General features: G+C 35.6%; 1 protein-coding gene across 1 annotated transcript; it reads left to right on the forward strand.

Annotated features, from left to right (window-relative positions):
* The first annotated feature begins 5746 nt into the window (after positions 1-5746).
* LOC116214550 (adenine nucleotide transporter BT1, chloroplastic/mitochondrial) lies at positions 5747-10414 on the forward strand. Its single transcript, XM_031549945.1, has 3 exons — positions 5747-7074; positions 9065-9226; positions 9603-10414. The coding sequence occupies exons 1-3, from the start codon at positions 6505-6507 to the stop codon at positions 10074-10076; spliced, it is 1206 nt and encodes a 401-aa protein (XP_031405805.1). The 5' UTR covers positions 5747-6504; the 3' UTR covers positions 10077-10414.
* Positions 10415-15533: the final 5119 nt, after the last annotated feature.

The raw sequence follows: 15533 nt of genomic DNA on the forward strand, positions 1-15533 counted from the left end.
AAAAGGAGCAAGGGCAAGAAGAAAGGCAAGAAGGCTAAGGGCGCATTCCAGTGTGACTCAGATGCATTAGAGCCCAAAGCCAAGGTGGCAAAGGATGACTATTGCTTCCACTGTGGCAATTCTGGCCATTAGAAGTGGAATTGTAAGGTATACTTGGAGGAGTTGAGGAACAAGAAAGGAAATGAGACTTCCACTTCAAGTATCCATGTTGTAGAGATCAATGTATCCATTGCTTCTACATCTTGGGTATTAGATACCGGGTATAGTGCTCACATTTGTGGAAATGTGTAGGACCTAAGGAACAGTAGATCATTGGCAAAGAGTGAGGTGGATCTACGAGTTGGAAATGGAGTAAGGGTTGCTACATTAGCTGTAGGGACTTATCACCTGTCTTTGCCTACTGGACTTATACTAGATCTTGACGACTGTTATTATGTGTTTGCTGTTAGTGAAAACATAATGTATGCTTCTTGTTTGGACAAAAGAGATTTTGTTTCACTATCAAGAACAAGTGTTGTTCTATGTACATGAATGATGCATTATATGGTGGTGCACATTTAAGTAATGGTCTGTATGTTCTTGATCTAGACATGCCCTTTTATAACGTGAAAACCAAACGGATCAAGTCTAATGGTTCAAACCTGACTTACCTCTGGCATTGTCATTTAGGCCATATTAGCGAGAGTCATATCTCCAGACTCTATGAGGATGGATTACTGGACTCGTTTGATTTATAATCGATCGAGACATGCGAACCTTGCTTAATGGGAAAAATGACTAAGGTCTTTACTGGAAAGGGTGAGCGAGCTAGTGATTTTCTGGCTCTCATACATACTGATGTATGTGGATCAGTGAACAAGCTTGCTAGAGGTGAGTATCTCTAATTCATTACATTTACTAATGATTTGAGAAGATTTGGATATGTGTATTTGATGAAATACAAATCTAAATCATTTGAAAAGTTCAAAGAATTTAAGAATGAAGTGGAGAATCACTTGGGTAAAAGCATTAAAGTTCTTCAATCAGGTCGATGAGGTGAATATTTGAGTTATGAGTTTGATGACTATCTTAGGCAATGTGGGATTCTATTCCAACTGACTCCACCCGGAACACCACAGTGGAATGGTGTAGTTAAGAGGAAGAATCGAACTTTATTAATATGGTTCGATCTTTGATGAGTCATGTGGACTTACTTGACTCCTTGTGGGGATATGCTCCACAGACAACCGCTCTCATATTAAATCATGCTCCGTCAAAATTAGTTGAAAAGATACCATATGAGATGTGGTATGGGAAGTGTCCCAATATGTCTTTTCTAAATATATGGGGTAGCGAAGCTTATGTGAAGAGGATGTCTTCGGATAAACTTGGCCTTAAGTCAGACAAATGTTACTTTGTAAGGTATCCTAAGGAAACTCGAGGATACTATTTCTATAATCCCACTAAGAGCAAAGTATTTGTCGCTTGAACTGTGGTATTCTTTGAGAAAGAATTTTTCCTCAAAGGAACTAGTGGGAGGAAATTAGAATTGGGGAATTTCTACCACAAAATGACATTGACCGATCGATGGGTGAGGTTGCAGAACAAGTACCACAAGGTGTTGTGGCATAATTTTCCGCACAGGTGATACAAGAACTTCATAGGTCAGGTAGGATACGTCGTGAGCCCGAAAGATATGGATTTCTCCTGACTCGAGATAACGACGTATTGCTTGAAGACAATGATAAGCCTACAACCTATGCGGAAGCCATGATAGGCCTAGATTCTGAGAAATGGCTGGAGACCATGAGATCTGAGATGGAGTCCATGTACACTAACCAAGTATGGACTTTGGTTGACCCGCTTGAAGGGGTAAAACCCATTAGTTGTAAGTGGGTCTTCAAAAAGAAGACTCATATGGATGGTAATGTGATTGCCTTTAAGGGTCGACTAGTGGCAAAAGGTTTCAGACAAGTTCATGGTATTGACTATGACGAAATCTTTTCCCCAATGGCTATGCTTAAATCCATCAGGATCTTACTTGCAATTACAGCTTATTATGATCATGAGATCTAGTAGATGAACGTTAAAACTGCTTTCCTGAATGAGAAGCTCCTCGAGGATGTGTACATGACACAACCTGAGAGTTTTGTCGATCCACAAAATGCCGAAAAAGTTTGTAACCTGCAACGGTATATATTAAACCGCATTATTATTCACTTGAAGTTAATATATAATTTGGATTGAATGACTATCATATAACATATAATGAAAGATAAATTTGCTTGCAAAAGAAATTTTAAATTATTTATTATTTATATTTGTATGGCTATGCTTAAATCCATCAGGATCTTGCTTGCAATTACAGCTTATTATGATCATGAGATCTAGTAGATGGACGTTAAAACTGCTTTCCTGAATGAGAAGCTCCTCGAGGATGTGTACATGACACAACCTGAGAGTTTTGTCGATCCACAAAATGCCGAAAAAGTTTGTAACCTGCAACGGTATATATTAAACCGCATTATTATTCACTTGAAGTTAATATATAATTTGGATTGAATGACTGTCATATAACATATAATGAAAGATAAATTTGCTTGCAAAAGAAATTTTAAATTATTTATTATTTATATTTGTATGGACCCATATCTTGTCACGGCACAAATTAGGCATGTAGGGGCGCTTAAACACTTGGGACGGGAGTCACCACTATCCTTTTAAGGCCTAAGGGCTTACGGTCGGAAAGATACCCGAGTCTAGTGTGCATGATATAATGCCTCCTAGACTTTTTAAGGTATGGTGTATCGGAACCGAAATTCCAGATTTAGGGGTCTTATTATGATCGAGTATCCTCGATCGCTCGATAATTGCTACTCGACTTGTCTATGACTATCGTGTTTTAGTCATTTACCGCATTTATTAGGTCTCCGCACATTGTATAAAACATGTTTGACGTTGTTTGATTGGTCCGAGTAAGTTCAATCACATGAAGTGATCCTAAGACACGAACGATTAATAAAATAAGAATTTCTAACGACTTAATCGAATCTTGCCGAGACCCAATGCCCCAAATGAACTCTAACAATATTGATTTAAGTGAAATAGGCCTTAGATAGGACCAAAGTGTTAATGGACCTCACTAAGACTACAGACAAGTGGATTGGGTCCTATATGGGCCCAAAGTGTAAGTAAGCCTACAATTTATTAAATATAAGTGGAATCGACCTCCCGTAAGCTCAAATCTGCAAGTGATCCAACCTGTTATTGGTGGGTCTTATATAGGCCTAAGCTTATTTTATTGGGTAAATTGCACCGGTGATCCAAAATATTTTTCAAATGTTTCATGATAGTCCAAAAATTTTTTTTCGCTACATGATGGTACAAAATGTTTCAAAATTGTTTCATGATGGTACAAACCGTCAACTCGAGCTGACGCCGTTAACATTTTGCTGACGTGGCGCGTCCTATGTGTCGTTTTTGTTACGTGGAACTAATCATAGTGCGCTACGTCATTTAAGACAAAATAAAATTTTAAAAAGTCCAAAAAAATACAAAAAATAATTTAAAAAATACAAAAAAAGAGTAAAAATTTTGAAAAAAAAAAAAAAATATTTTAAAATTTTGAACATTTTTAAATTATTTTTAAAAAATTTAAATTTTTAAAATTTTTTTAAAAAAATAAAAAATTATTTAAAATTATTTTTAAAAATTTTAATTTTTTTTAATTTTTTTTAAATTTTTTTAAATTTTTTTTATTTTTAAAAATAATTTTAAATCCTTTTATTTTTTAATATTAAATTATTTAAAATTTAATATTTTTTTAAATTTCCTGTTCCCCTTCTTTTCCCTTTTTTTTTTCCCTTAAAGTTTAAAATTTTTTTAAAAGTTTTAAAATTTTAAAATTTTTAGAATTATTTAAAATTTTTCGGCCACTTCAGCAAGGAGGTGACACGTAGTAGCCACGTCAGCGTCGGCTTGACGGCGTCAAACTCGAGTTGACAGTTTGTACCATCATGAAACAATTTTGAAACATTTTGTACCATCATATAGCGAAAAAAACTTTTTGGACCATCATGAAATATTTGTAAAACATTTTGGACCACCGGTGCAATTTACCCTATTTTATTTCTTCTTAGTCCAATTAACACAGGACTATATCGACTATACGTGCTTCTTTTGTTTGATTTTTCACGCTATGATCTAATGACCATTATCCACTTTATGCAATTAACTAACTCGATCCTATCAAATCACCGCGAGTTGCCACTCAAAGTGTTAGTTCGATCGTAGCCGATGGTCGATATTTCCGGGAATTGATGTTGACTTTGACTTTGACTTTGACCAGTGTTGACTTTGACCAATGTTAACCAATCTTAATCTTAGCCAATTTTAACCGTTTTGACCACGGCGAATATCACTCAATTCTCGTCCTTTCCAGGCACAACCTATGACAATCAACCTTACCGCGACCCATGGGGGCTGATCGTGGTCAGTTTCCTTGTTGACTGGCGTTGACTTTGACTTTGACTAATTGTTGTCAATCATGATCTTAATTAATCCTGACCGATCTTACCACGTCGAACCTCTCCAATTCGCATCGTTCTCCCAACAACCTATCACGATTGGCTTTTGCCTTACCCTCTAGGGTTAATCGTAGTTGACCTTTCAGTTGGTCGATGTTAACTTTGACTCTGACCGAGCTCTGACCTGGGTCAAATCCTCGATTTCAACCCCGAGCCAGAATCAGGAAACACTATGTAAATCTCAAAACAGTTAAGAATCATAAACAAGTTAACTATATTAAAATTTATATAGCATAAAATACATTTTGTATGTTATATACATTTGTAACTATAGAATTTACGTTAACAAATATTATTAAATTCAATTTCTTACTATCATAAATTTTTCTTTATAGAATCCGTGTAAAGCGTGCATCTAAAAACCTATTCTATATAATATATTGAAAGAAAGAATAGTTAAAAGTTTTTTTTATAAGAACGGTTAAAAGTTAACGGCAATAATATTGAAATAGTTTCTACCAAAATGTGTGTATATATATATATATATATTGAAATAGTTTCAGCACGGATGCAGCCTGGAACAGCAGCAGATCACGTCTCTCGGGAATCATACAACACCCGAATAGCCCACCGATACTATCTTGGTTCCAGCTCTCCACTGAAGACGAGCCACTCCAAGCAGAAGCCCGAGCTGCCCTCCTCAGCCTATCAATAGTTGCGGAAAGATGAATGACAAAGATTTGGCTACGATATAACACCTTGATGCTAGTAGATACCATTTTGCACCCATATAACTTGCCATGGGAGATTAGAACCATAGTAGCCGATATAATTTCTAGTCTTAAATTCTTTCCATAATGGTTATGCTCGTGGATCCCTAATGCAAACAATACCATTACTCATAACTTGGGTCAATTTGTCTCAAAGTCAAATTTTCATTATCTATGTACTTTTGAAGGGTATCCAAACCTAGATCCATCAGCTGATGTAATTACTACTTCTCGTTAATGAAATATTTTATTCAGAAAAAAAAATTGTAATAGAAGTTAACAAAGATATGAAAATAGAAGTTAATCAGCAATAATATAAGAAAAAAAATCAAAACTAGAATAATATATTGCCGAATCTTTTCTCATATGTCATATCTCTACTAGAAAAATCCATTTCTTTGTCAGTAATTATTGTATTTTGTAAATATATGAATGTGATTTATATATTATATATCAAAAAACTCCGAAATGGAGCTCCGCCTGGTGCATGTTTTCCGAGGCTGCTAATTCCCTGCATTACAGAGCAGAACAGCAGACGAGGAAAGGGGAACCCAATTCCCCTGCGTTCCGTATTCCCTGCTTCCTCCTTCCAAAGACAGCAAAGCAGAACAGGGAGCAGAAGCAGCAGCCGCAGCACCTTCTCTCTCAACAGCAAATCGAGAGAGAGAGAGAGAGAGAGAGAGAGAGAGAGAGAGAGAGAGAGAGAGAGAGAGAGAGAGAGAGAGAGAGAGAGAGAGAGAGAGAGAGGTGTGTGTGTGAGAGAGAGCAGGAGGAGATTCACCTAACCTTCTTCTTCTTCTTCTCCTCCTCTCTTCTAGGCAAGGTCTCTTGAAACCCCCCTTCCTCTCTCTCTCTCTCTCTCTCTCGCGTAAAGGCATTCCTTTTTGTTTCCACCGCCTCCCCTCCTCGGGTTATTCGCATCCCTAATTGATTCCTTTGTTGTTCGCCTTTTGTGAAAATCCGATTCTTTTACGTTGCCCACCAACCAAAAATCCAATCTCTACCCCTGACCACGTCTCATTTTTATTATCCCAATTAGTTAAGACTCGAATTCAATCTTTTGTTTGAATTTCATCGAGACATTGATAGTTGGTTCTGGGTTTTCGCTGGAACCTGCCGAGGTATCTTCTTACGGAGATTTTGGTGGATAGGTAGGAGAAATAGTAGTTCTTCTGAGTTTCTGGGTCTGTAGGAAGTGTTTGCTGTTTCGTCTTGAGGATTTGGAATCAATGGGCAGAAAGGCAATACAGCTGTTCGATGACTGGAAAGATGGGTTTCTATCTATCAGCGGTTTGGGCTCTCAGTTGAGCTTTGGAGACTCAGACCTCTACCCTGTGGGTGGATTATTTGCGAGTGTCGGTCAGATGGGAATGAATTTCGGGGTCTCACCGAATCCTCCAAATCGAGACACTGGAGGCGGCGGTGGTGGAGGAGGGGGTATAAAGCTGCCTCACTCTGATTTATTAGTAAAATATGTTTCCTCTGATGAAGGGGTTCGTATAGTTGGAGTTGCTGAAGAGGAAGGAATTTCGCAGAAGAAGAAGAAAAATGGGCTTAAGTTGAAAATTAAAATTAGGAACCCCTCGTTGAGGAGGTTGATAAGTGGGGGTATTGCTGGTGCAGTCTCAAGGACTGCAGTGGCCCCATTGGAGACGATAAGGACTCACTTGATGGTTGGGAGCAGTGGGAATTCAACCACTGAGGTGTTCCACAATATCATGAAGACTGATGGGTGGAAGGGATTGTTTAGGGGTAATTTGGTAAATGTAATTCGGGTTGCTCCCAGCAAGGCCATTGAGGTACTGATATTTCGTAACTTTACATTGGCAATTGCATTTTTGACATTTAAATTTGGCTACTTGATGTTCTATGTATTTATACTTCTTGTCATTTGAATTTGACTACTTGTTATTTTATGTACTACTACTTTCTTGTCATGGCTACTCGAATCGTGGTTTTGTTAGTTGTAATGTAGGAATTAGATTTTGGTGATTATCACTATTGATTTCTTCTCGTTGTGTGTCTCTCCCACCATATGGACAGAAAACTTAACTGCTGTCTCCTGGGGTTTTATATGTTTGGAGTCTTATTGGTGGCGGAAGTCATTGGTAGCCTTTTTGCGTGCTTTTGTGAGTTTGTAGTGCTAAACGCGGGAATGAAATGTTGGATGTGCATTCTAAACCAAGCATTTCAACTTGGAGCAGGAAAAATTCAATTAACAATGATTCAGCAGTAGAAATTTTGGATTTATGTATTCGCTGGTTTGGTGAATGAGTGGGGCGAGGGTTCGGAAAAGAAAATGACAGTAATCTTTTAGTCTTCTCTTTACAGTTTATTTCATCCACTTGTACGTAGAGAGCTTTGTTGTTTTTAAGGAATGGATAGGCTTTTCATTGTCTTGCTGTGTTGATGAGAAATTAGTTTTTGTTAGGTCCAAGATGGTTTCTTCCATTTTTCCTCCCCCCCAAAATTGGGACAGGAAACTTGGGTCTCTTTAACTTTCTTTGCTCTTGTCATGTTTGAATGGTTCTTTTTAAGCTGCCTGAGCAAGGATTGAGCCATATATATCATACTTTGTCTGCTACATCAATCTTTTCAGTATTCTCTTACTCCTTTTCAGTACCGCAGGGTCATTGTATCTGATAGCCCTTGCTTTCTGAGCAAACTGAATTCTCTCTGTGCAGTTTTTTATACCTACCCCTTGATGAATGTTTGAAAAGGTATCTTAAAGGATCTGTTGCTTCAATCTTGTTGGAAAAATTATTTAGTTGCTTCAACCTTATTGGAGAGTAGTTTACCATGGATATGTTTTGCCTTTGATTTTGCTACCTTCAAATTGTACGTAATGCCCATGAATCTTTAGATTTTTGTTGAGTAGTCTTAGGCACACTATCTATTATCCACAATCTACATCAAATTTTAACATCTTGTTCTCAGCTTTGGGCTTTAAATGTATGCTTTCCCATAGGTTGGCCCCTATTCAGCCATTAATTTTTCTCCCTCTTATATCTAATGATGTTCAATTATCTTGGGTGAGTCTATGCCTTGCCATGTTCAGCAGTGTAAATCATTGACATAATCTTCTTGCATTCCTTTTCTCTCTTCCTCCATATGGAAGTGAAATAGAGTAAAAAACTTTCTACTCTTGGGAGTAAGTATGATCATGTTTTTCCTTCTGAATGCCTTCTCAATGCCCGGTCTAGGTGTTTCTGGTTCCTTGTAAAGTTACTCGGAAATGAACTCTGAAAGAGAACATATATGCTGTTTGGCACTAACTGTGATTACACAGGATAGCTTTGCTGACAATTATATGTGAGAGAAACCTTCCTTTTCCTTTGTGGAAATGGAATACTGCAACATCCTTGCCCTGCTTCTTCTTGATAAACTTGAACTGGCAATTTCACTGCACTGTTTCTTGCCTTAATTGTGTGCTGCTCTTTTGGTGCTCCATGATAAACTTGAACTGGCAATTTCTCTGCACTGTTTCTTGCTTAGTTGTGTGCTGCTTTTTTGGTGCTCCGTGCCTTTAGGCAACCTCTGATATCTATAACGATTCAATCACTCTGCATTGTGTTAAAGATGATACCTAAAGTTGTTATGGATTAATTGACATTTGTCGGTGCTGATAATTTATGAGTGCCCTATGACAAAAATTCAGCATGCGATGCTGCTCTCTGCATATGACTGCAAATATGATTGGTTGAAGGATTTATCTGGGCAAATATGATTGGTCTTTTTACTTTCTGTGTTGGTTTATTTAGAAGGATTCTTATTGGGAATTTTCTGCAGCTGTTTGCTTATGATACAGTCAACAAGCAGCTATCATCCAAACCAGGTGAGCAGCAGAAGATTTCAATCCCGCCATCGTTGATCGCGGGGGCCTGTGCTGGTGTAAGCTCTACAATTTGCACATATCCTCTTGAGTTGGTCAAAACTCGGCTTACCATTCAGGTACATGATTGTCCCTCCTTTGAAATCCATTACGAAATGAAAGCACAAGTGTCTGTCTGGTTTTGTGTGGATTGAAGATGTTAGGAAACTGCTCTGTTGGTTTTGAAAACTGGGGAACCTCTTCCGTTCATTGTCCTATTTTCTCTATAAATACTGAATATGTGTTAGATTGCACCTTACAATCGGATGGGTGTTTTGATCAAGTTCCTTAATTCTTCTCAAGGAAGAAGACGAAATGAAGCAATTTTCTCAAAATCGAATGAAGCAACAAGCTCAAGAATATTTTGCCAGAAAACTTCCCCTGAAATTCTAGTCTTAGGTTTCGGAAAGAGTCGGGGAAACTAGCGGCACTGCTCACATTACGGTGTTACTGCAGAGAGGTGTTTACAATGGATTGCTCGATGCATTTATAAAGATTGTGAGGGAGGAGGGGCCCTCAGAGCTCTATAGGGGCCTTGCCCCAAGCCTCATTGGGGTCATTCCCTATGCTGCCACCAACTACTTTGCCTATGACACCCTAAGGAAGGCCTACCGCAAGGTCTTCAAGCAGGAGAAGATCGGCAACATCGAGACTCTCCTGATTGGTTCTGCAGCCGGAGCCATCTCGAGCTCTGCAACATTCCCCTTGGAGGTCGCCCGCAAGCACATGCAGGTAGGGGCACTCAGTGGGAGGCAAGTGTATAAGAATGTAATCCATGCTCTTGCAAGCATTCTCGAGCAGGAAGGAGTCCAGGGACTGTACCGCGGGCTGGGCCCGAGCTGCATGAAGCTCGTCCCGGCTGCAGGGATATCGTTCATGTGCTATGAAGCATGCAAGAGAATACTAGTGGACGACGACGAGGAGGCGTAGAAAAAGTAAAAGAAGGGGTGGTGGACAAAGGATGAGTGCGAAGTTTTGTACCTGACTGGGAGATTGCCTGTGGCAAGTCGGATCATGTGGATGCCACATGGACTCCTGCTAAGTCGAGTTAACTTCGATCTGTCTGTCGCGGTGAGAGATTTCTCATGAGGTCGAACTTGATTGGCATTGTTTTACTTCTGTGTTAGTAATACCTTTGGAAGGGGGATTGAAGCCTTTTTTTATATATATATATTTTTTATTTGAGGAGCTTCTTGTCTTGTCAGGTGACTTTTGTGCCTTTTTCGAGATTTTGTGACTGGGAGTATGAGTCGACACACACATTTTGACAACCGATTAAGCATCATAACCATAATTTAGATCTTTTTCAGTTTCCTGGTCTTCGTCAAGGTTGCTCTTTGTTAATTGCTGGAAGAAGCTCAAACACGTGAGATATGAATGTTCGGTTGCGTGATCACAACAGATGGAAGTCTATAGTTGGAGGTTTGTGGGGTGAGGCCAAAGCATTGACTTAGGTGAGTAATACCGGCAGGGGAGCAACAGATTTAGTGGTTGAGTAAGACAGATTGGTACGAGTATTGAAAAAAGATTATAATAGTTACTGCGCGGTACTCGTAAGAGCTAAGGCTTGGTGCTCAGATCAAAGGTAGAACATTGGATCAAAGCGTGAAGACGGATTCAGCCTGCCATATTATTGATGATTAAGGTTTGGTCTAGGAGTACTTTTATTAAAATTATTAGAAGATAACTAATTGATATTCGCGTAACGCGGTAATATTTCAACAGATATGTTACAAATAAATATAAATAGACAAAATGTATGTGCTGGGTAGATATGTCTATATAGATAGTGAGAGAAAAATAAATAAATTCTGACAAAATAATTACTTACTATAGTCGTATAAAAATGTGAATAATATCTATATTTATATCTATACTATTATATAAAAAAATGTGAATAATATCTATATTTATATCTATACTATTATATAAAGCTCAAAATCTAACCATTTAGTCACTTTTTATTTTCTAAAATGCCCATGACATATTCTCTCTAATAAATTTCAATCACTATATTTTGGATAATTTATGTTTGGATATAGAAATTTTTTTTTCACTCAATTCAACTCCACTTATCTTAAATTCAACAACACAATTATTACTTTTTTTCCTTTTTTTTAAAATTTTTTTAATTATTTAATTCAATTTTTGATATTAAATTATCACAACTATTCATTACTTTTTTCACAATTCAACAACACAATCATTACTTAATCATTACTTTATCTTAACTATTAATTACTTTTTCACATTTTTTCTCATAATTCAATAACACAATCATTATAAATCAATTAAAATCAGAACTCAACATCCAACTTCACTCACCTACTTTTCTCTCCACCTCTCACGCTCTCTATTTTTCTCACTCGTCCCCCTTCTTCATTTTTTTAATTTCTCTCTTTTCTTTTTGCCCGTGCGTAATGTGGGTGCATTTTTCTAGTATATATGAAAACAAGAACATGGTGTGCGTGCCCAGTTAGATGGCATCAGAACGCTCCATTGATGTATCTCGTTTTTTTGTTCTTACAAAAAATAAAATTTTGAATTTTTTAAAAAATATATAGATTTGGATTTGTGAAACCGTTAATTATTTTCTCGATTTATTGAGATTTATTTTTAAAATAATTTCTAAATTTTTAAATTTTAAATATTTTTAAAAATATAAATATAGATTTGTTGGACCGGTCGTTATTTTCTTGAGCTTTTTCATAAAATGAATTTCTAATTTTTAAATTTTTACATTTTTAAAGACAAATATAGATTTGAATTAAATATACTTCATTTGTTTTTTGAATTAATATAATTCATATTTGTATTTCAAAAGATCAATTATTTATATAAGTAAATCACATAAGATCATATTTACTTTTCAAAAAATAAATTAGATCATATTTTTTTATTAATATGAATCAAATTTACTTTTCAAAAAACAAATTAGATCATATTTCTTATAGATATATTAATCTTATTTGCTTGCAAAAAACAAATACGATCATCTTTTATTGATATTTTGTATGATACGTTATAAATAGAACCTACCACACATAAATTGTGATCGATTCAGCTATGAAAACACTGTTACCGTTAGATGTGAGCTTTCAAAAACATTAGACGTTAAGGTGAATTTTTCAATTTTGTTTGCCTTTTCTTTTCATTTACGATTCTCGATCTCAAATATGAAACTAGAGAACTACTAATCTCCATATATTTTTTTATTATCTTTTTTGGACCGATTCACGAGTTCTTTATGTATATATTATTAGTTTTTGTTATCTCTTTGTGTTCCGCTTGCTATTGGATGCGTATAAATTATTGATTCGCTGATGTTTCTTGAAGATTAATTGTTTAAGTCCTTTTCTGACTATTGATTAATGCTTTCTCAATTTTATATTGCTTTTCCACTTTCATTTTGTCGTGCCTGGAATTTTTCTTTTCCATGTTATATCATGTGCTATGTGTGTATATATATCGAGAGAGATAGAAATTCAACTTGTAATACGTACAGAGAGAAATCGTCTATGACTTAACGAAGTAGGGAAAATTGAATAAAAAGATTATGCATGCAAAATAAAATATGTCATCTATTTATGAATTTGAAAAGTTATCTCGGATCTCGAGGAGTGTAAATTATCAGAAAAACTTTTGATTTTTCATTAAAACTCATAATTATATATACATACAAATAACATGGACAAATATAAAAATTCATTGAATTTAGTATAAATAAATTATATAATATTCATTTAACTGAAAATGAAAGATTCACTAACGTGGAGTTGCGGATTTTACTATTGGCCTTACATGTCGCAACCACGTCCGACACCTTGATTTTTATATATTATAATTTATTGCTAAGTACTCTTAACACATGAAAGTAAAGTTATTTATATAAGGGTTATATATTCTTTGCTTAAATATAACTAAACACGAATATTGTTAGAAATTAAATCACGTACTTTCAGGATTATTTTATTTATGATCAATTATCTTGTCATTAATTTTTTAAAAATATTAAAAATTAAATAACATTAAAAAAATAATAAAAAGAAAAGATATATACGAGAGAGGAGATAGAGCAAAGATTAGTGGGAGCACGATATCTTTACAATTTTACTTAAGCCGTGGCTGACTTTGGCCTGATATTGCCGATAATTTATCATTTTTCTCTCTTTGAACAAATTGGCAAATTCCGATTTGATAGCAGGCAAACGGCCCCCTAGCACCTCCCCTAACTCATCATCGAACATCTTCCTTTTTATTTATTTTTTTTCTTTGCAACTTTCTCAATTTTGTGTTTTCTAGAATTATTGTTTACTTTTTTAACATTAAAAAGTTATTTTTGATGGAATAGTTAAGGAAAATTGGAATTGGCTATAAACAAAATAATTTTTTTTAAAACTAATGGCTTTAATTTTTCACAATTTTCCTTTTCGGCTATATTTGGGAAAGAAAGTATAGCAGGGATTTACTCTTTTTTTTTTAAAAACAATTGATCCTTTAGGCATGTTTGATAGATCGTACTAGAGAGAGGATAAGATGGCCCTATTTGGATTCAGGAACAAAAAATTTTAACTTTAACTTTAATTTTAACTTTAACTCAACACACTACACAACAAAAACACACATTTCTCAAGTCAAAAATTTTAACTTTAAATTTAACTCAACACACTACATAATAAAAACACACGTTTCTTAAGTTAAATTTATAATCACATCCCATTTGTCCTTTTCCACAATCAAAATCAAAGTTACTTTAACTCTGAATCCAAACGCACCCCTAAAATCTTAATCGGGGTTTGGTAGCAATGGGAAAGGGATTAGGATTGGGATATATCGAATATAACATTAACCAACTAATCTCAAGTGGAAGGGTGGGTTAAAACAGGATTTGGAGGCAATTAAAACTTTAAAGGGCTAAAATCCCCCTAACTTTGTCTCTAATTACAAAAATTGCCATTGTTGTTGAAACCTGGAAAAGAACGGAGAGGTACAGTGGTGGTCTGATTCCGGCCATCACCACCCGCTGCCGCAAAATCCTCCTCTCTCTCTTGTCGAAGAGAGAGAGATGAGCATCAAGTTGCCGGTGACCTTGATTGGCTTGGTGATGGCGGCAATTGGGCCACTACCAAGCTACTTTGCCTCCTCCCTTGGTAGCCTGATTCCAACAACCATTGCCCAGAAAAGGTCGCCGATGCCCAGAAAAGGTCGCCGATGACCTCGCCGAGGCAATGGTGGCCAAAATTGGACAACCCACAACCCGACATAGTTTGTTTGACTATTTTCCTTTTTTATTTCGGAAAAAAATTATTATTTTTAGGAAAAGATAATTTAAAGGTACATTTGTCATTTCCGTATCATGTGCAATCCAAATCTAAACGTAGCCTAAACATTTTATTAAAATAGTAAATATCCTAGTCCTAGAGACTTCAATCCCATCCCATTTCACTCCTATTGCTGTCCAATACCCAAATACAATAACAACAACAACAACAACAACAACAACCACCACCCAAGCTCTTTGCTGCAAAAGGGAACTACCTAACTTATATATAGGTGTAATTAAAGTAGACTCCTTGAGCTCGTGCGATGAAACCTCCATTCGTTTGTTGAGGAACTTTTACATAGGCCTTTTGAATGAATCCTCATCTCCTCATTTATTCGACCTTTCGATCGCCAAAAAGCACATTAATTGTAAAAGTTATTATCTCTCAAAAGTTTGAACTAATTATTTCTCGAAAATCCATGCACCGGGAAACTTATTAAGTCTTTGAATTGTACTAGACTTAAAAATAATTTTGATTAAAATAGTTTTTAATAAAAAAAATTCTCACTTAATTTTCAGAAAACATAAAAATTTAGGAGTCGTTTCTATAAATTAGTTATCCAATAAGCTAATTCTCTATCAATTTAATATATCTATCATACCTTAAATAACATTATTTTGGGATAAGTATACCTTAAATAACATTAATATGAAGAAATGCATGCAAACTCGAGATAATTGAGGATTGAATTCTACAATCTAGGAGGGATTAGTAATTTTTATAAAACAGAAAAAAATTAAAGGAAAACGTGTGTATACTAATAAATTGAAATAGAACAATTGAATGCGAGCATCATAAAATTTTCAAACAACGTATACGTATATAAATATATATGCATATCTGTATATAAATATATATGTATATCTGTATATAGGTTATTGAAATATTTTGGAGGGAGAGCTTTCATTCGTATCATGAGAACCTAGCTTCCACATAATCGTTGGAGCATATATGTATTGATTGATGTTATAAATATCCAGTTGAATATTCATGTATCTGTTCACTCGATTCAATAACTTTTTTTTTTCATAGAACTTAAATATATGCCAATTTAAGAGAAGAA

Source organism: Punica granatum, chromosome 1, assembly GCF_007655135.1.
Source record: "Punica granatum isolate Tunisia-2019 chromosome 1, ASM765513v2, whole genome shotgun sequence".
In the NCBI taxonomy this organism is placed as follows: domain Eukaryota; kingdom Viridiplantae; phylum Streptophyta; class Magnoliopsida; order Myrtales; family Lythraceae; genus Punica; species Punica granatum.

Coding starts and splice junctions, on each gene's coding strand:
- LOC116214550 (XM_031549945.1), top strand. CDS start 6,505: ATGGGCAGAAAGGCAATACAGCTGTTCGATGACTGGAAAGATGGGTTT. Junction 7,075..9,064: donor CTCCCAGCAAGGCCATTGAG/GTACTGATATTT, acceptor AATTTTCTGCAG/CTGTTTGCTTATGATACAGT. Junction 9,227..9,602: donor AAACTCGGCTTACCATTCAG/GTACATGATTGT, acceptor GTGTTACTGCAG/AGAGGTGTTTACAATGGATT.